This window comes from Cibotium barometz, chromosome 25, assembly GCF_041138505.1.
Source record: "Cibotium barometz isolate CiBa-2024 chromosome 25, ASM4113850v1, whole genome shotgun sequence".
NCBI classification, from domain to species: Eukaryota; Viridiplantae; Streptophyta; class Polypodiopsida; order Cyatheales; family Cibotiaceae; genus Cibotium; species Cibotium barometz.
Window position 1 is genome coordinate 45,400,417 of NC_141070.1, and position 21,542 is coordinate 45,421,958.

Genomic DNA, 21,542 nt, shown 5'->3' on the forward strand with positions numbered 1-21,542 from the left:
TATCATGGATATATTTCTTAGGATGGAGGTGGCAAGAAGATCATTTTCATTTGTTTATGGTGATGGCCAAGATATTGAAGGTAATTATTTTTGAGATTGCTATAATTCAGGTATTATTATTTTCCATAATCTAAATAATATTTATGAATTGTAGACCCTCCATTTTGGGAAGGACAAGCAACATCATCTCTAATTATCGAACTGTTAGAGAGCATCGGTGTTTTACAGTATATATAGAAACTTGTTTTTTATGTAGGTTTTGCGTTTTGTTTGATAAATTTATATTGCTATTGATACATTCTTTTCGCAAACAGGGAATATATTTATTTTTTAGAACCCAAATTATTGTTGGGTTTGTATGGTCAAGACCCTTACAACAAGAGCTTTGGGCTCCTTTGAATTTACAGTCTGAGATTACAAAAGATCGCAGATCAACTTCATGTATATGTAATGTTTGTGGACTATGAAAAGCCTGATAGGTTAGATTTTCGAGGCCTAGGCACTGGACAATACATAATTTTTTGGTTTACTGTCTACAAGCTTGTTTAAACCCCATTCGCCTCAAATATCGATCCACCAAATGAGTTCTGTAAGGTTTCGTTATTTTCCTTCTTTTTTTCCACGAAAAGTTTATCGTGCACTAGCTAATATTTTTTGCCAGATGGAGGTGAGGAGTATAGGCTTCCATGGAGAGATAATCCAGCTGTCGGAAGATTGTTTTAAAGCTTTGTTTAGGTGTGTTGAGATTGTCAACATTATTTTGGGTTGAAATGCTAGCTATTTATTTACGCCAAGTTTGGTTCTTTATTCAATGAAATTAAGTGCTTTAGGAACTTCTACATGTATATATATGGCGAGCATGGTGTGTTTATATATAGGTTGGCAAGTTAGGGACCATGGGACCCATCATGGGCTTCAAATATAAGGCTTATCCCTACTTACCCTTCCAAGATGAGCATTTTTTTTGGCAATTGTCTAGAATTAGAAAGTCAAAAAATAAACACACCCGTGCATGCCATCGCTTTCGCAACAATGAGGGCTTGAACCCTTGATCTTGGGACTCTAGAGCAACACCTATCTCTACTGCACTGATTTGTGATCAACAAATAAGAATACTCTTGCCTGTCAGGGACAGGTTAAGCTACTAGTATTATGAAAGTGTGCATAAACTTGTGAACTTGGCAAAGCAATGATTAACCCCTTGAGGTTTCAAGGACCATGATTCATGGTCATGACTCTCATCTCATGTATCATGGGCCATGGCTCCTTCATTCATGAGCCCAAGTGGTTCTTTTCTACATGGAGATTATTGCACTTTTTGGGCAAGCTTTGGTCATGTGACTCTAAGCACTCCCCTAGCACACGTTCCATGGAGCATTCTTAAGCCCCTCTGCAAATGGGGTGGACCAAAAGATGCTAGAGCTTTTCTTGATTTTTGGATTCTGGATTCTCGATTTTCAATTCAAGTGTGCGATCTTCACAAATATTTTTTTTAAAATCCGACCTACCAACTTTTTAGCTCTAGCGTATGCTATTGACTTAGTCCATTCAGTAGCGTGCTCTTTGATGTTCTCAAATCGTATTGCGATGACAAGCAGTCGAAATGGGAACAATATCTTCCATTGTTACCGGACACGCCACAAGCTGTCATCATTAAGTATGGCAAAAAATGATCAAAAGTGAGTAATTATTTTGTGGTGTTTGTCTTTTTTGCCTGAGCACTTTTCACTTAGCCTCTGGGTAACTCCGTGGCCAATAGAGTAGTGTGGAATCAAAGGAGTTGGATGGGATGTAAATAACAAGATTAGAAGTTAGCTAAGTTGTACACTAAGATTTCAACCCACAATTGTATGTATGTGACCATGTTGTTACGATTTCAAATTTCTTGCCCTAAACTCACTCTAATGCACCTTGCTTATTATATGCATCGTAGAAGTTAGCTAAGTTGTATCCTATATTTTGGTCCACAATTGTATGTATGTGACGTTGCTCTTATGATTTCAAATTTATTTCGGCTCGGGGGCGTGCAGGCACGAGCGGCCGAGCAGCACGGGTTCGGGCCAGGAAGGTCACAGCACGACGCGGGCGGGATCGCAGGATGGCTCCATGCGATGGCCGGGGTGGGGGGGGGGCTCCGGGCCGTTGGGGGGGGGGGGGGGGGGCTCTCACAGTATGACCCAGTAAGGGGGTGACCGGCGGGGGGGAGGGGGGGCTCGCAGCCCTATTCAACGCGGGATGACGGCACGGTCGAGGAGGGGTTGTTTGTTTGACGGTATGTCCTGGGGGGTTTCTTTGGCACGGCCCAAAAAAGGGTGCAGCACGAGGACTTCCTGCTAGGAGGTCACCCATCCCAGTACTGTTCTGGCCCAAGCGCACTTAACTATGGAGTTCTGATGGGATCCGGTGTATTAGCGCTGGTATGACCGCACCACATCAAGGAAGTGAACCTGAGACACTACAACACAAACAGAGGAGGAGGTTTCCCATATCGTAAACATTCCATGTTTCCAAGGCACCGAATGGGGCGTTCTTGGATGATGAAAATAGTCCTCCGCGCAAACCCCCCCCCCCCCCCCCCCCCGGCGGGCCGCGCGGGGACACTTAGACAAATACTCCTACGCACATCCACCCAAGTCCAGCATCGCGCGGAGATTTCGACAAACACTCCTACGTGCATCCGTCCAAGTGCATGCAAGCGCGCTTTGAAGTGCATGCGCCGACCCTGCACGGACACTTAGACATAGTATAGTCTGTTTCACTCATTTCCACCCCACGTGCATTGTCACAATGTCCCGCCCCCCCTCGCATGAATCTCCCGCTATCTTTGGCATCAAATAATCAATGCGCTTTGTGTTGGGGTGTGTGTTGTTTTGTGGAGAATAAATTTTGAAATTCTACTTAAATATCTGAATCTCCCTTTTTTTCCTAGACAAGGGAGTTTACACACGGCCAAATGAAAATGGCAGGCTGCCCAAAACATGGCCATTTTTAATATGGCGGGCGGGTCTCGGGGCGTAGGGGTTACACACCGCTAATTCCACAGAAATGAAGAAATGAACTAAACCCTTCTCAGATTGGCTGGAGAATAAGTGTGCCATATTTGGGCAGCTTGGGAGGTCGTCCAAAACTCCTTGAAATTTGGCACTGATGTGGATGCTAGCAAGGATAGAAGATGTGCAATGTTACGGCAATGTGTAAACATGCGAGCACCCAGATCCATTGTGTAAACATGCTGCTATTGGTTTGTTTTTGGTTGAATATGGCGGACGCACTGCTATTGGTTTGTTTTTGGTTGAATGGCGGATGCACTGCTATTGGTTTGCTTTTGGTTGAATGGCGGATGCACTACTATTGGTTTGTTTTTGGTTGAATGGCGGACGCACTGCTTGTGTGTAAGCCACCCAAGTCTGTGTAGAAAAATGATGATTTTGGCAGCTTGCAAAGGAATGTTCTAAGCTACCAAAAGTTGCATCGGATGTGGTGGCAGAATGCCGGTGGAGAGAGAGTGTGTGTGTGTGGACCAAAATAGCCATAACCTTTTTTTTTTGGGTAATGCGACATTCCGATATGATTTATTGATATCCACGCACATGCTACACACATAAAGTTAGCCTTGACAGGCGTGACATCAATTGGGCTAGAATTGCAACACTGCAGGTGATTCTACATTCACTAGGCCCGCACATATTGCCATGACCCGTGTTGGCAGATATCTACATTTGCCATCAGCTTTTGAGCGTAGCGCTACAAAGTTGCAGACCTGAAAATTGAATACCAACCCTTATATTCAAGGGGAAGGCCAAAATTAAGCTTGGCCTTCTTAGCAAACAAATTTTCCTATTTCTCATAGGCTAAGAAGGCCATCTTACCAAACAAATTTTCCTATTTCTCATATATAAAATTTGCAAAATTTTCCGCCTTCAAAGGCCAAATTTCAGCAGTGCAGATTAGGGTTAGAACCTGTTCTTTTTGCATCTCAAGGGGTGTTCTCCAGTAGGGTTGGGCATGGCGTCTTGCCACACATCCGCCGACTGGGCGCTTCCCTCTTGCACCATGCAAGAGGCTTCTTCTTCGTCCCCACAGCAGGAGAGCTTGCTCCTGCCATCGCCATATCCATGATAGAGCGAGGGGGCTAAACCGCCCTTTTTGAGAGCGCCTCACCCAAAGTGCGAACGGCACGGATTTGTGCGAAACAAGTATTGCTCCTCCCCTGTCGGCCTGGAGCTGAGACAACTGCTTTCCTGCTCTGCCAACACGGCAAAGCAAGCCATGCACTGCTATAATGTATATGGTGTGTTGTCGCAGCACGTATACGAGTTGTCTGAGCTCCAGCTTGCCAAAGGAGGAGCCTCTGTTGCCACAGCAGGTGGAGGTTTTTCTGTGTCGCCAGAGCAGGTGGAGGTTTTTCTGTGTATGGGAGCGGCAGCCATATTTCCTTACAGTTGCTGCCAACAACAGAACCTGGTATTCATACTAGGGAAGCTACATGGTGTTAGAATAATGGAGTGGCTTTGTGGTCTGCATGGCCAATATCGTGTTTCTTGCATAATTTCTTCCAGGCATAATGTTTGTGTTGATGCTTGTCCATTGAATGTGTTAGGATATGCCTTGACAAGATTATGTATGTTATACACATTTTTTACTGTCTTTTATCTTTTTAAATATATTCTCGTTTTGCCTTCACCCTCAAAAGCTCAGGGTTGCCTTTTGATGAGTGGCCCTGCCTCCCTTTCCCTCCCATTTTTTTATAATTTCAGTGCAATTTTTAATGGGCAAAATTAAATGGTGCCAGTATAAAATGGCTCCTCCATATCTGCAGAGGCACAGACGGGCCGTCAAAAATGTACAACCTGATAGAATTTCAAATTTTACAGATGTATTATATAGTATAGTCACATGGCATTTCATCTTTTACGCAGGGCCTCGGATTTTGTATCTGTGCTAGTGGTATTGGAGTGTGGGCTTTCCCGCTAGATGAATACAATGCCATGGCTCTCTTTGATGAGAAGTGAGATGTGAAATTATGAACCCTCTTGTATGCTTTTATAGCATTTTGTGAAGAAAGTCTCCTTTGCAGAGTAGCACAGAACTCAAGATAGCTTCGTTAAACCCCCAATAACTTGGTCGGACGTTCTCCAAATGAAAACCTTCCAAAAACGAGAAATGATCCTCGCATCGATTCTGATAGTGTTACATGGGTGCTTTTCCTGAAACTGCTGTAACTCCCAAAATACAGCCAAAACTCTCTTTTGATAGAGTGAGTGTCCGAAATACACATCTTTTCTAAGAGAAGTAATCTTAAAGTTATTAACTATCAGTAATAGTGCACATAAAAAGTCTTTTTAATCTTAAGGTTATTAACCATCATTATTAATGCACATTAAAAAAAAGCTCTCATATTAAAAAAAGGGTTATCTTTGACAATTCTGAACATGAGTAATCTACCAGCACATTATCCTTGACTTTGATTTGGGTGATCTCGAAGATATAGCTTCACAGTCAAGCAAACCTAGTGCCTTCGCTTTTGAGATTTGTTTAGTTGAGATAAGAAATACTTGAGCCACACAATGGTGACCCAAGACAAAGAATTTGCTACCTTACAAGTAATTATTCGACTTAGTGATTGCAAGTGGAATGAATGTAACTTGTTGCTAATGTACATGAAGTTTGTTCTTCTTATTCGTGAAGCTTTCTATTCTCTAATGTCAAATCACTTTTTGGTTTTGATTCAATATTGCACAAACCCATTTGACACGTAGATGGGATTTGATAGTAAATGGTCAAGTGAAACAAATGGACTGAATCGAGTAATCTTTTACGTTCCTGTAATGCCATCCCAAAACTTGGGTCTCATGCATGAAGCACCATGTATATGAGGCTTATGCATGAGCCTTATGCATGAGGCTTATGCATATGGCTAATGCATAAGTCTCATGCATGAAGCTATGCAGCATAAGCTTTATCCATTCATAAGCTTTAGGAATTAGCCTCATGTAAATGTAAATGCATGAGGTATATGGCCATCTCTTGAGAGATGCATAGCTCTCTAAAGGAAATGCATAGAGACTTATGGCTAATGCATAGAGGCTTATTGCTAATGCATAAGCCTCATGCACAAGCTTTATGTGTGAGGTTTATACATGAGGCTTATGCACAAGTCTCATGCATATGGCTTGTTCATAAGCCTCATACATAAACCTTATGTATAAGCCTCATGCATAAACGTTATGTATAAGCCCCATGCACAAACTCACGAGACTCTCTATATCTCAGTAACTAACCTTGGCCACCCTTTCATAGGTTCTTGGCCGGTCATCGAGCGTCCACACTTGTACGCCCGCCTGTCCATACTTGGGTGCCCGCCCGTTAGTCTATCCCTAACTCAGCTCGCCAATCAGCCTGCCTAGCTCCAAGCTTCCCCAAGCCTCGAAACTAGTCTTGCGTGCGTGTAGCACACGATAGATACACACTGTGCACATGACATGAAGAGCCAGAGAATCCGCCACCAAACCTGTTATGCCTTTGGGCAATCCGAAAGGCAATGGTGCTGAGACTCTCGGTGGTATCTGCACTTGGTGCAAGAGGCCGAGCGTCCACCAATCTGTTGAAAATACAAGTGAATAGGTTGTGTGCGGGAACAAGCCCTTGGAGGCTGTAAAAGAAAGGCTGTAAAAGAGAATATATAAATGTGACAGAACCTGTGAAAAGGTGAGAAGAATCTACTGGGAGAGAATAAAAGGTAGCATGAGAAGATTTAGGAAGTGTGGAGATATTTTGGGAGATATTTTGGGAAAAGTGAAGAGGTGGAGAGAATCAAGCAAAAGAGGTGGAGATATTCTGGGAGAGGTGGAGTGAATCAAGAAGAAATCAGTGGGATTAGATGCTTGGATGTAAACTCTATAAATTGAGGCATTGGCCTAATGAGAATTTGCTAGTTTTTGATTATCCATGCCTCCATTAAGCTATTTGCTAATTACTCACTAATTACATCTTAATTATTTGCTAATTACTCACTAATTACGCCTTAATTACTCACTAATTACGTCTTAATTATTTGTTAATCACTTTGTTAATGATGTTGATTCTAGTATTTGATCCACCATAGCTCATCACATTGCTCTAATTTCAACATGGTATCAGAGCCATGCCTAGAATCCATTAGGTTTATGAGCCTATTATCTAATTAATTAGGATTAGTAGATAATTAGAAATTAATCAAAATTTTAGTTAGTTTTCAACTAGCCTCTGTACCCCCAGCCAGTGGGGAGGAGCTCTAGCTCCTTGCACACATCACATTAGGCCAAACCCTTCTAGCCACAACCAGCCAACTCAGTGCTACTCCAGCTAGTCGAATCAGATGCGCAAACCGCCACGTAGAACTCTCGATTTTCGCTGATTAGTGGGCGTCGTTTTTCTGAGGAGATTTTGACATTGCTGCTGCTCCAAATCAAATTGGTCTAATTCCTCAGAGCTCTAGGGGTTTTCAAGCATGCTCTACAAGCTGGTGAAGACAGAATTCAATTTGATCAAGTCTACAGTGAGATCCAAGCTCTTCATCAAATCTGCAGGTGACTTTGGTAAAACAGCGATTAAGCTTTCAATATTTGGTCAAATCTTGTGTTTCTTGGCTTAATCCTCTACTAGACTCATTGCTATTGATGGCTTTGAAAGCATTTGAGCTCATTTGAAGTCTAAGGCACCAGATCTAGACTCCCCGCATACTCTATTTTCTGCACACAAAACAATAGATTAATTTGCTAATCAATGCTAATCACTGTATTTTGGTGCAATTGAGGGTTCAAATTAACCATTAGGTATCTGATACAGATCCCTATAACTTCAGATTGCAATTCGGAGTTGGTTTGATACTCCAACCATTCCGTACAAATTGTTACCCTTGATTTGATGTAATTTCTGGTAAAATTGTGCTGATAAATTTGTGATAATCATCATTTTACATTTAACCCTTGGTTAATGCCTGTAAATCTCACTCAAATTCAAGATTATTCACAGCCAGAGTTACATTTGGGAATGTGCATAAGAATGAAAGCTATACGCATTATGTATTGGGCACATTACATCAGTGTAAATATGGGATCAGACACTGCCCTTGTCCAGAATAAGGCAAGAGGTAAGACCTTCCGCCGCATAGATTTGGGTTTGCATTGCATAATGACACAAGATAAACATCAAAAGCCCAAAAGAACTGTCAGCAAAACATTTAAACATACTGCTCACATGGAGCTCATGGCCCAGCCAATGGAAGAAGAAGAATATCTCTTTCCAAGAAGAGGATCCACACCGAGAAGAAGATCTTAAGGAAGAATTGAAAGAAGACATGGACATGAGAAGAGAAGCTTCCACAAGAAGAGAAGCTACCCCAAGAAGACTGAAAGAAGAGAAAGACATGGACGCGTGGAGAGAAGCTGCCACGACAAGAAGACTGAAGACAAGAGAAGATGTGAGGCTCCAAAGAGTGAGGAGCCATGTGAAAATCTCTGAGAGAGAGAGAGAGAGAGAGAGAGAGAGAGAGAGAGAGAGAGACCCCACAACCCAATGTAACCTGCCCCAACAAAGTAAAACCACCTCTGAGCCACCGATGATGTAGGCCACGTGGTAGATAGATGTATGTGTGAGTACTTTAGTCAAGGTCGCGGGCAACTATAGTAAGCCTTGGACACATAGAGAGAGAGAGTGTCAAGGACTATGAGTTTAGGGACTTGAGGCACTGGTCGTAGGCTATCAAGTAAGAGAGAAACTTGGTATAGGGTCCAGGTGTGCTAAGATAACTTGAGGGGAGGTATGCTAGACACTAGTCGTCGCAGTAAGAGGAAAACTTGGTATAGGGTCTAGGTGTTCTAGAGAGTATTCACTTGAGGGGAGGTGTTGAAAATACAAGTGAATAGGGTGTGTGCGGGAACAAGCCCTTGGTTAGAGGCTGTAAAAGAGAATATGTAAATGTGAAAGAACCTGTGATGAAAAGGTGAGAAGAATCTACTGGGAGAGAATAAAGGGTAGCATGAGAAGATTTAAGAAGTGTGGAGATATTCTGGGAAAAGTGAAGAGGTGGAGAGAATCAAGCAAAAGAGGTGGAGATATTCTGGGAGAGGTGGAGTGAATCAAGGAGAAATCAGTGGGATTAGATGCTTAGATGTAAACTCTATAAATTGAGGCATTGGCCTAATGAGAATTTGCTGATTTTTGATTATCCATGCCTACATTAAGCTATTTGCTAATTACTCACTAATTACGTCTTAATTATTTACTAATCACTTTGTTAATGATGTTGATTCTAGTATTTGATCCACCATAGCTCATCACATTGCTCTAATTTCAACACAATCGCTAGCCAACAAAGGCCAACCACGAGGCCCGTGTGCAAGCTGCCAAAGGAAGAGACTGACCTTCCAAGGTCGAAAATTTTCCCACCACTTCGGAGCACGACGATCCTCCTCCGAAGGGGGGACTATATGCCGGAGGCAGCCACCATGACTGCCTTTCTCAAAGGCAAGAGGCAAGGTACCCTGTCCGATGGCGAAGTCCATGAAAGGAATGCCATGTCAGGAGAAAATCGCCACCCATGGAGGCAGGGGAGGGTCTGCCGGGAGGATCTACCAATTCGGAGGGATGTCGGATGTCGAGGATAAGCTTCTGTGAAGCCCATAGAGAAGGACAGACTGAACAAAGATATGAAGCTGTCTGAAAGTGGGTCTGAAAGCGGACCAGTCACCAAAGTCGATGTCAAGGATCTTCCTCTGTCACGTGCATCCCGCACTTGGATGCCACGTAGACATATCTGTACAGAAGGTGCACGACATGGGATGGTGAAATGGTCCCATGTGAGCCCAGTCAGCCAGGGATCCATCCCAGTCGTCCGAGGTCAGGTGTGCATTGTCCTGCACCTGAGTCCAAGGTCAGGTGTGCACTGTCCTGCACACGAAAACAGTGCCAGTCCGCATTGTGAGCCTCCCTCTCGAATGATGTCAGTGATTCTGTGTATCTAGTATGGTACCGGATGCCAGATCACTGAGTAGTTAGTTAGGGTTTGCATTTAGAACAAGGGGCCAGCCCATAGGGCTACCGCGGGTCTTTGTGTGGGCATGGGGATAGTGTGGAACCACCCCCATGAGGGCCAAGAAGGCCCCGGCTGAACCCACCAGCCATGGAGGGGCTGTAGGACAGCCCTAGGGGCAGGCTAAAGGCAAACATTCAGGAGATGCAGCCTTTGTATGGCTATAGGGCAGGTATGGGCCAGCCCATACAGCCTGCCGAGCCCTCAAATTGTTTGCAAAGGCCTTGTCCAACCCATCCAAAATCAGGCGCATGATGGCCAGCCATATATGGAACAATGCGCAACATTTTATGGAATTTATGTGATTTTTTCAACATTAAATGCTGAATTATTCAATCGTGGGACATTCAATGCTAGCCGCTTGGACTTCAGCTGGCCGACTGCTCTAGATTAGGTAGTATAAATAGGAGAGCCCATAATCCCATTTGTTCATCTCAGATTTCACCAAGAGCTCAAGCATAAAGGGGCTAGACAAGCCAAGAAGGTGCTAAGCAAAGGGGTGAAGGACTGCAGGTCAAGGGCAGGGAATTCCCAGCCAAGAAAGGTCAAGGATTTTTGTATTTTCTTTTTTCAAATTCACATCATTCTAATAAAGCAAATACACCATCCATGGTGGGGGCCCTACAGAGGGTATTTTGGGACCCAATACTGTGTCCTCTCCATCTCTCCCTCTCTCTCTCTCTATTTTCTGCACATATTCATTCAGTTTGTGCGTTAATTCCGTCTCGCGAAAAGAGTGCTGATTTCTGAGCATTGAAGTTACCAATCTTCTCCAAAGCTTCCGCATGTTACAGTGGTATCAGAGCCTACTTCAAGTGCAAAGATTCAACAAAGAAACCAAATTTTTTTCTCGCTCGTGTGGTTGGTTTTCAGACGCAAGTGGACTACCCCTTTCGAAGTGACTCCTGTCCCTCGAAGGACGGTTGGTTTTCAGCCTCCGGACGTCTCCCACACAGATAGTGGATGGTCAGATTGCGTTCCGGAAAGGAAGTGCATTTTCCTGCTTTGGCGAGCTTCGATGACGAGAGAGACCAAGAACCATGGGACTAGAGTGCACCAAGCAGCCCAGCTAGGGCACCAGGCTTGAGTGTTACAGACATGTTCCAGCAGATGATGCCAGCAATCGTAGAACAGACAACCAAGTTGGATGAGCAGAAGGCATAGATCTTGGCTCTAAAAGAGCGTACCGGTTCTCCAACGTCACGTTTTCCATCTCCTCCTCCCTCTCCTTCCGTATCCCAGATTCCAGATCCTCGACACATGGACCCTCTCGCGGGGGTCACAGCCGCAGCCGAGCTCTTTGCTTGAGTTGCAGATGTGTGCATTGGAGATCCGACAACGAGAAGACGAAGCCATGCGACGCGTGGAACACGAGCGTTACCTCAAAGCTTTGGACGCCAGATTGACACCGGCGGCGCCCTCGAATCATTTTCTCGAGAAAATGAACTTCAGTAAGTATAATGGTAAACTCGACCCCACAACTCTCTATTCATGGTTGCATCAGTTTGAAGCTTACTTTGCCACAGTTTGAAAAACAGATACTGACAGAGTGATCTTAGCCAGTTGGTACTTGGAAGGTGAGGCCATTCCTTGGTGGACTCAGTGGGCTCATGCCCACACCAGAGTAGGTAGGGCAGCCTATGTGTGGGATGAGTTTGTCCGCGACCTTAAGCAATGGTTTCTACCTCCCCACTACCTTGAGCGACTCGAAGACGAGTTCAGGGGAGCGTGCCAGAACGTGCAGCCAGTCCTTCAGTTTGCCAATAGAATTTCGACTTTATGTCTACAATTAGGCTTATCTGATACGGACAAGAAAGGGCAGTTTTGTATGGCCTTGACACGCAAATCCAATGGGAGGTGCGTATGTTTAGGCCAGCCACCTTTGAAGACGCACTCTCCGCTTGCGCAGAAAGCAGAAATAAAACATAATGGTTGCAAGCCCAAGACTTCCCAGCCGGCTTCTCCCAGGGCTACCGCCTCGGGGGACAAAGGCCAAAACCAGACAGGGTCTTCCCCAGGACAGAGCCCGGGGGCCTCTGGCTCCAAGAACTCGAACAATGCGTCTAAGCTTACTCCAGACCAGAAAAACGGAGGCAGGCAAGACAAGTGGCAAGTTGAGTGCTGAGGAGCTTTCTCAATACAAGAAGAAGGGTAGATGTTTCTTGTCATACAAAAGGACATACTTCTCGGGATTGTCCTAAGAAGCCTCCAAAGCCCGCCGCTGCTGCCTCCACAGCTTCTGTGGTGAGCTCAGCTCCCACACAGACCCCAACGACTACCCCTAGTTCTTCAAACCCTGGGGCTTCAGTTGGAGCAATTATTAGCCGGGAGCTCGAAGATAAGCAGAAGGGCGCCCATGACCAGGAGTATGAACGCAACGAATTGCTCAAGTCCTTTGGCTACAAAGGTGGCCAAAGAGTCGTCATCTTGTTTGACAGCGGCAGCACGGAGGATGTGGTCACGGAACAGGCCGCTAGGCGTGCCCATTTCGACCTGACTTCGGTGGACAAACAGGTTGAGGGTTTTAGCACAGGCATGACAACGAGTGTCAAGTATGAAGCTCTAAGTGCTAAGTTAGTTATTCAGGGCATAGAATTTGTGCGTGGTTTTATGGTTGCCCCTCTTGTAGGAGCAGACATAATTTTGGGTATTCAATGGTTTCACAAGTTTCTTCCTGATGTCAAGTGGGACAAGCACATGTTCCAGATCAATCGGAATGTGTCAAACGCCCCGGTGACCATTAAGTGCGAGCTAGGAATTCCGAAGTTTTCGCTCATAAGCCACTTACAAGCTAAGCGAGCAGTCAGGAAAGGCGCACAGTGTGCGATAATTTACATCCAGACAGCCCAGACAGTGGCCAGTGCTTCCGAGAAGTACTCGGCTCTCCATGAAAAGTTCCAAAAGATTTTTCTTAAGGACAACCTCCCTCCCCAGCTCCCCCCGTCCAGACTGGGTGGAGGACCACAAGATTAACCTCCTCCCAAGCTCGGAACCCCCGAGCAAGTTTCCACATCGTCTTTCCAAGGCAATGGAATCGGAGTTGGACCGCCAACTCCAAGAATTGTTGCAATCTGGCTTCATCCACCCCAGCGTGTCGCCATTTGCAGCACCGATCTTATTTGTCAAGAAGAACGATGGGTCTTCCCGTTTGTGTGTCGATTATCGTGCACTCAACAAGCTGACTATCAAGAGCAGATTCCCGATGCCTCGAATTGATTATATTCTCCAGAGGCTGAATGGAGCAAAGGTGTTCTCGAAACTTGATTTAAAGAGTGGGTGCCACCAGGTGCGAATTGTGGGGGGGAACAACCCCAAGACAGCCTTCCGTACGGAACGGGTCCACTATGAATTTGTGGTCATGCCATTTGGCTTGGCGAACGCCCCAGCTACATTTAACCGCATGATGATGCGTGTTTTCCGGGATTTGATTGGAAAAAGTGTGTTCATATTTCTGGACGACATACTGGTATTTTCAACTACGGTTGAGCAGCATGACATTGATGTGGAGAAAGTCCTTAAGTTGCTGGAAAGCAACGAGCTCTACGTCAATGAAAAGGAGTCGAAATTTTATCTGTTCCAGGTGCATTACTTGGGATATATAATTAGTGCTGAAGGCATTCGACTTGATCCGGCTAAAGTGGCCGAGATTGTCAATTGGGAAGTACCTCAGACAGCCTATGACATCAGATCATTTGTGGGTATATGCCAAGCATATTCTACCCACATCGACAAGTTTTCTGACCTCTCGACAGATCTTACCGATCTGCTAAAAGGGGTGAAGACAAGAAGGCAGAAGATTCGAATGACTCCACCAGCGTTGGAGGCATTCAAGAACCTCAAGGTGGCTTTATCAGAAGCGCCTTGATTAGCACTTGCCTCATGGGACGAACCATTTGCTGGCCGCCTGGACTTCAACTGGCCGACTACTCTAGATGGAGTAGTATAAATAGGAGAGCCCATGATCCCATTCGTTCATCTCAGATTTCATTAAGAGCTCAAGCATAAAGGGGCTAGACAAGCCAAGAAGGTGCTAAGCAAAGGGGTGAAGGACTGCAGGTCAAGGGCAGGGAATTCCTGGCCAAGAAAGGTCAAGGATTTCTGTATTTTCTTTTTTCAGATTCACATCATTCTAATAAAGCAAATACACCATCCGTGGTGGGGGCCCTACAGAGGGTATTTTGGGACCCAATATTGTGTCCTCTCCATCTCTCCCTCTCTCTCTCTCTCTATTTTCTGCACATATTCATTCAGTTTGTGCGTTAATTCCGTCGCGAAAAGAGAGCTGATTTCTGAGCATTGAAGTTACCGATCTTCTCCGAAGCTTCCGCATGTTACATCCTCCCTATGTTGCACTTGCATATGTTAGTGGCGTTTACCAGCACGTCTTCCAAACTCGACAAGATCTTCTTTTGAGATGGGCAGTCATGGCTGCCTCCGGCGTAGTCCCCCCTTTGGAGGAGGATCATAGTGCTTTGAAGCACCCTGTGCTCATTAAGGCTAAACACAAGCACTTTCAAGCTAGATTATAGAGGCACTCAGACTAGACAAAGATAGGAAGCGGGGCTATCAAGAATGCTCATCGGTGGAGGGAGGAGCCTCGAAAAGGGCAGGTTGGAGAAAGGCCCAAGCTTGCAGGAGGCTGGCCTTCCTGAAAGAGGATCCAAATTTGCACATGCGGGCATCCATGAAGATCCACCTAGGGCTTAGGACCAAAGCCTGCCCAGGAAATCCTTCCACGGATCTCCACCCGGAAGAAGGCCGTGGACCATCAGCTTGCCAGCAAGACCCTGCTTTGAACCATCGGAATCTCAGCATGTATTTCTGAGCCCTTATCTGAGGCTTCTATACTAGAACAAGCTTTGAAGCCGCAAACAAACGTGACATTCAAAATGATGCCCTCAAGTTTCATCTGTTCAAAACAGTTCAGTGCTTCCTCCCAATCCCCAGATTGGGCATATCCTGAGATTAGTGCGAAACATCATCTCAAGCTGGGAAGCATCTCAAACACTTCCTGTGCTTTTGCAAGTAAGCTACATTTGGCATACATATCAACCAATACATTGCCAACATAAAGGCTTGTTTCTAACAGCCCTTTTCTGGAAATCTCAGCATGTAATCTTGGTCCTTGCTTGTGTCTCCTATCCTATGCTTCCACGCACTTTCAAGCTGCAAACAAATGTGGCATCAATGCCCTCCTGTTGCATCTGTTCAAAACGTTAATAACCATACACAAGGCCGGAAAGGGCTGACAAACACCAGCCCCCACCCCCCCCCCCCAAACACCATTGAGATAATTTGTTCACTTACTTGGCTACCAATCTCCACGGCAGTGACCCGCCAAAAGCAATGTACTTTTGTCACAAGGTGTTCCCTTTTTACATGAGGATGCACTCGGTTCTCCAATTCTTTGCTCCTCCCTTTCGTTGTTGAGCCTGTACAAACGGGTCTTCAAAACTACTATTGAAGAAGATAACCACCAAGTTTGTTGAAAATAGAACCTCCTTGTAACAAGATTCTAAATACCCCTTCTCCAATGGATTGCAAATGGACAAATCCCCTTGCATAATTGCCCAAATCAGGAGGTATTCTAAGTGCTCCCTGTAGCCAAACTGGTTTGCAGCAATGGGATCAAATCTGTGAGCAAAAGAGGAGGTTCTGCTCTGCCGGCTCTGTGGTGGCGGTTGGCTGAACTGGGCATCTGCTGCAGGAAGCGAAAGGGTGGATACAGGCGACCAGCAGGCTGAATGGGCACAGAGGGAAACAGGGCCAAGAGGGGGCGGAGTTGTGCTGGGTGCCTACTGATGGAGCTGGGCGGGTGAGGACGGCCCTGGTCTACAGAGGGAGCAGGGGAACTGTGATCAGAGCTCCAGACGGCTGTGTAAAGATGGCGAGACCAGCAGATTGTATGTGAGTGAAATGGACTAGTCGCCTTTTTCAAAGGGTACCTGCAACCAAAGAAGAAAGGCAACTACTAAAAGAGCTGGGAGTTAGCCCATGCAATTCCCTCTACACACTCGCCAATAAATGCTGAGTGTTAGATGTTTTGTCCCTCCTTACATCCATATTAAAAGGGATGGTTTCCATCTAGACTTGAGGTACCTGTCGTTCCTTTAATAGTGTGTGAACTCTTCTGATAGAAAAGTAACTCATAATTGAAGCACTTACCATCTGTTCACAAGGAATAAACCAAGTTAGTTCCTACTACCTAGCAATGTTCACAAGCACTGTCCTCGGCATGGTAACAGACATCCCGAGACCCCTTGAGGCATTTACCCTAGTGTTTTAAACATTCACTACACACATTTTAAGGTATTATCCTTGACTACAATGCAAGAGATGCAGTGAACAAGTTGTATATACCTAGATGAATCCAGGAACATGCCCAAATTCACCTTATAAGAAAGTGCACAAGTTGCATTGGAGAGTCACCCATTTCTCATAAGTTTGTGCGTCAACAGGGATTATGTCCAGCTGGTGACACTTCCTCACAATGCCCATGTTCAGCATATCGTGCAATTAGTGCAGTCCAAGAGATTACGTCTCGCTCTGGAAGCTTGTCAAACACTTCCTGTGCTTCTACTAGCAAGCCACACTTTGCATACATATTAACCAATGCCTTGCCAACGCCAAGATCTCTTTCCAACAACCCTTTTCTGGCAATCATGGCATGTATTTCTCGGCCCTTGTCTGCGGCTCCTATGCTGCCACAAGCTTTCAAGATGGAAGCAAATATGACAGAATCTGGAGAGACACCCTCATGTTTCATCTGTTCAAAACAATTGAGTGCATCCTCACCATACCCGTGTTCAGCATATCCTGCAATTAGTGCAGTCCAAGAGACTGCATCTCGAACTGGAAGCTTCACAAACACTTCCTGTGCTTCTGCAAGCAAGCCACATTTTGTATACATATCGACCAAGGCATTGCCAACACAAAGGTCTCTTTCCAACGGCTCTTTTCTGACTATCTCAGCATGTATTTGTTGGCCTTTGTCTTGGGCTCCTATGCTGCCACAAGCTTTTAAGCTGCAAACAAACGTGACAACATTTGGAGAGATGCCATCAAGCTGCATCTGTTTGAAACAATTTAAAGCTTCCTCACAACACCCATGTTGGGCATAGCCTGCAATGAGCATATTCCAGGTGACTACATCTCGAGCTGGAAGCTTGTCAAATACTTCCTGTGCTTTAGCAAGGAAGCCACATTTGGCATACATATCAATCAATGCATTGCCAACACGGATATCTGTTTGCAACAATCCTTTTCTCTCAATCTCAGCATGTATTTCTCGGCCCTTGCCTATGGCCCCTATGCTGCTACAAGCTTTCAAGCTGCAAACAAAGGTGACAGCATTTGGAAAGATGCCGTCTTGTTGCATCTGATTAAAACAGTTGAGTGCTTCCTCACCACGACCATGCTTAACATATCCTGACATTAGTGCATTCCAGGAGACCGTGTTTCGAACAGGAAGCTTGTCAAATACTTCCTGTGCTTTTGCAAGCGAGCCACATTTCGCATACATAGTGACCAAGGTGCTGCCAAGAGCAACATCTCTTTCCAGATACCGCCTTTTGGCAATGTGGGCGTGTATTTTGCAGCCCCTATCTAGATCTTTTAGCTCAGAACAAGCCTTTAGTAAAGCCATGAATGTATTTCGAGTAGGATGTACACAATCATCCTCTTGCATTTCCTGGTACAGGATGAGAGCATGATGTGGTTCCCCACATCTGATGTAAGCTGTGATGAGACAATTCCAGGAGCAATCCTCTCGATACACCAGTCTGTCGAAGAGCTCCTGAGCATCGGACATACTACCAGCGTTCACCAACATCAAGACGAGGCGGTTCCCGAGTGATGGATGGGTTTCCAACCCTCTGTTGCGCAAATAGGCATGCAAGCGCAGAGAAAATGCCTGGTTTTTTTCCTGTAAGCACTTGTGCAAGACGCAAGCAATATCCTCAACGGAAGGCTGAGGCGGCAGCCCTTTTTCCAAAGAAGCGAGTGCCTCGTCTAAGCTGAGCGTCTCCCAATCGCCACCACTCCTGTTGATGTTCTTCATTTGCTCTTGTGCTTTGTCCACCTCCTCCGTTGCACAAGACTGTTCTGTTACCGCGCGTGTTCTTAGCATGTGTTGAACCCAGCTTGGATTCCTTGGGTTTGTCTGTGTAGTTACGCAGAGGAAAGAAACCGTCAGCAGACACAGCCCCAGAAGCTTTCTTGCAATGCAAAAACGAGAAGGAAAATGGCACTGCACTTACTTTGCTCTGTAGGTTGTCCCGCCACAGGAAAGGTTCCTTGAAGTATTCTCTCCATAGACGCGCGGTATGTGCTCTCGATGAGGAGGAGAAGGAGGAGGAAGTGGTACCTCCGCCTGTTTGAACGACCTGTGCTGGGCAGCCTGCCAACATTTCACTCTACACGATGAACGCTGCGTACTCGTTAGTTTTGGGGATGAGCAACCAGTGGTTAATATAACTTAATATAACATTATTAAAAAAAACTTGCAAAATTATTTGGTGGCTTGCTCAACTTGACCAAAAATGGTTGTTAGCCGTCATAAATTACATGTAAATGGTGAAATACTTGCAAATCTCATCCTTTTCTTGTCAAGTTTGACAAACAAGGGTGCCTCTAAAGTCCCACCCATTGGTCGTATATGCCTTCGTGTTGCATTCTACCGACGTTAATACACCTCTCTCTCTCAAAAGGCAACCTTACTCTCCCCGAAATACAGATTCATGATTTTGTATGTTGACCTTGGGCTGGTTTCTGCTCTTGTGGCTTTTTTAAATGTGTTTAGCCTCTAAGGACATCTTCTCGTATTCCCAGACGTGCAATTGTCGATGAAAGGACCTTCTCCCATATTCCGAGACATGTTTATCTCCGTATCTCTCTTATAATACTGAAAAGGATTGTTTCTTCCCGAAAACGAATAGGTATCAACACTAAAAAATGTAGAATCTACCTATACCCTCACTGAACCCCACCACAATCAATCCAAATTAGGTTGCCACTATTATATCCAAGGTATATCCGAAATATGCGAGATCAGTATAGCTAGCCTCCCTTCAATGCGGCAACGCTTGTGTTCCCCTTCATGATAGCGCATCAAATGATTAATGTAACATCCTTTACATATACCTTTGTTTCAATTATATACTTTCAAACATTATTTAAAACATTATGGAGGGTTTTTTAATCTGTAACTAAACTTGCCCTTTTAGCATGATTCGGCTTGTTTACACGCACAATAGATGCACCATCTTTTTTACGACCACTTACAAATGAGTGAGATATTGGGGGAGGGGGATATAGCGCTCTATCTCTCTCGTACAGAAAGACATCTGTGCAACACCATCATAGACAATCGATTTTTTTCTCCGTCATTCTCTGAGCAAGCCAGCTTGGTTATCCCTAGCCCTATGGAGTCTGTCATTTGTACGCAAAAAGGATGGAAGATCTCTCTCTCTCTCTCTCTCTCTCTCTCTCTCTCTCTCTCTCTCTCTCTCTCTCTCTCTCTCTCTCTCTCTCTCTCTCTCTCTCTCTCTCTCTCTTGCTATCTCTCTCTCTCTCTCTTCCGAAAGGGTTTTGGGCCATTACGCAGGGTCATGGAGTTTGAGGATCAGAGATGCTTGGCATTGTTTCTACTTGAGCTTAGGAGACACAGAGAGACCCTCTTGGTAGACATGAGGCCGAGCCATGACGTACCTAGACAGAGAGGACCCTAACAGATTTCTTCGACACCGGCACCAGAACCAGCACCAGCACCAGCACCAGCAACCCAGCCCACACACCTCTTAACACCTCCTCCATTGGGCCATCAGGGCACCGACCACGCTCCCAGGGAGTCACCACTGATAGAGCAGTTATCTTATGTCGTGCTCGTCGACCACGCCTGCCAGGATCCCGACCACGACATCCTCACCATCGCCATATCAGAGCCATTATTGCTCGGCATCGGAGGCGCCTACCTCGCTTCTACGACCTCTCCATTCTAGACAGCCCCATGGTGGAGATACTTGATCTAAGGAGAGGGTAACACTTCAACTAATTAGCATACATGGATCTACCTTCAGTATTTTCTACTCAGTATCATCTCAGAGTCTTACAGTTCTGTGCTTATAAAACTGTAGGACAATCAGTTTATTGTACTTTTTAGTCTCATTTAGTTGTTCTCTTTGATGAGACACCAACTTCAGATGTACTCTCAGTTTTGGTCTCATAGGCCATTATGGCCTCTTAGAGACGTTAATATATCATTTCATTTCATTTCTCTCTCTCTCTCTCTCTCTCTCTCTCTCTCTCTCTCTCTCTCTCTCTCTCTCTCTCTCTCTCTCTCTCACACACACACACACACACACACACACACACACCACATGCACGCACACAACAAGGGGTGATAGGCATAGAGTGGGAGGTGGTGGGCAAAGTTGATAAAACCATAAGAGATCAATTCTGCATGAGATGGGGTGGGGTGCATGGGGATGAGTGTAGGAGGACATGTTTGGCATGTGTAAAGTGGCATCTTAGGGTACCGGCCTTAGGCATTAGTTAATGCTTGTGAACCATTAATTAATACAACATCAAGATAGGTTCTATGAATATGCAACACTAATTAATTTGTATACCATATGAGTCCTCTTAAGACCCATGATTCAAGAAAGCATGGGTAGCTAAAGAAGGCCACACTACAAGGGATTGAGCCAATATGAAGGCATATACCAAACGATATGTAGTCTAAAAAATTTTAGGCAAAGTCCTTACAACATCAATATAATTGTCAATCCCCACGATGTTCGTATAATTATCAATATAGAACCATCGATATAAGCGTGGGGCACTAATAAAAACATAAGTACATGCATTAGTATGTTCATCGGTATATACCGATGAACATGTTAATGCATATACCAACTTTGTAAAAACAAAAACTAGGATAGAAATGGACAAAATGGGGTTTTCGACCCCATTCTATCCATAACACCCTTACAACAAGTACTTAGATGATCATGGTACCAACAATCAAATGTGTGTCAATATAATTATTTAAAAATGAAATTAAACATAATGAAGCAAAGATTAACGACTCAAAGGTTGATTATATTAACAATGTTTTGAACAAGGTGGCCATTGACAAAAAAATGCACCCAATAAACAATACAAAATAGATGCAAATAAAAGCCATGGCTTAGAAAATGTGCAGATAAAAATTATAGTATATATGGGGCATCTCCATTGTCCCCCCGTGCCCCTCAATCATCCCGTGGGTTCTTTGGAACTCCCTACTAGTAAAATATGACAAAAATAGGTAAGATTACTTGCAAACATTAATGCTTGAGTTTTGCAATTTAGGGATGCTTATACTTACGAATGTAACCACATGGATCTAGTTTAGGTCGTTCGGCCTCCATCTTGTCAAAGAGAGCCATTCAGTTTTTCATGAGACCATGCATAGTTATACACCTCTGGA

The 21,542-nt window shown here is 44.8% G+C and overlaps 1 protein-coding gene and 1 pseudogene across 2 annotated transcripts; both read right to left on the minus strand.

Moving 5' to 3' along the window:
• Window positions 1-2,309: 2,309 nt before the first annotated feature.
• LOC147624616 (5S ribosomal RNA) lies at window positions 2,310-2,431 on the minus strand (annotated as a pseudogene).
• Window positions 2,432-16,203: 13,772 nt separating this feature from the next.
• On the minus strand, window positions 16,204-18,515 carry LOC147624617 (pentatricopeptide repeat-containing protein At4g18520, chloroplastic-like). 2 transcript variants are annotated; one of them, XR_015269116.1, is made up of 3 exons: window positions 18,331-18,515; window positions 16,433-18,233; window positions 16,204-16,240 (listed from the first exon to the last, which is right to left on the minus strand). XR_015269116.1 is itself a non-coding variant. In XM_086819633.1 (2 exons), exons 1-2 carry the CDS (start codon window positions 18,478-18,480, stop codon window positions 16,524-16,526), a joined length of 1,860 nt encoding a protein of 619 aa, XP_086675759.1. In that variant the 5' UTR covers window positions 18,481-18,515; the 3' UTR covers window positions 16,412-16,523. The 2 variants fall into 2 exon arrangements, 1 of the variants encoding a protein (XP_086675759.1); XM_086819633.1 differs by lacking the exon at window positions 16,204-16,240 and having other exon boundaries at window positions 16,412-18,233.
• Window positions 18,516-21,542: the final 3,027 nt, after the last annotated feature.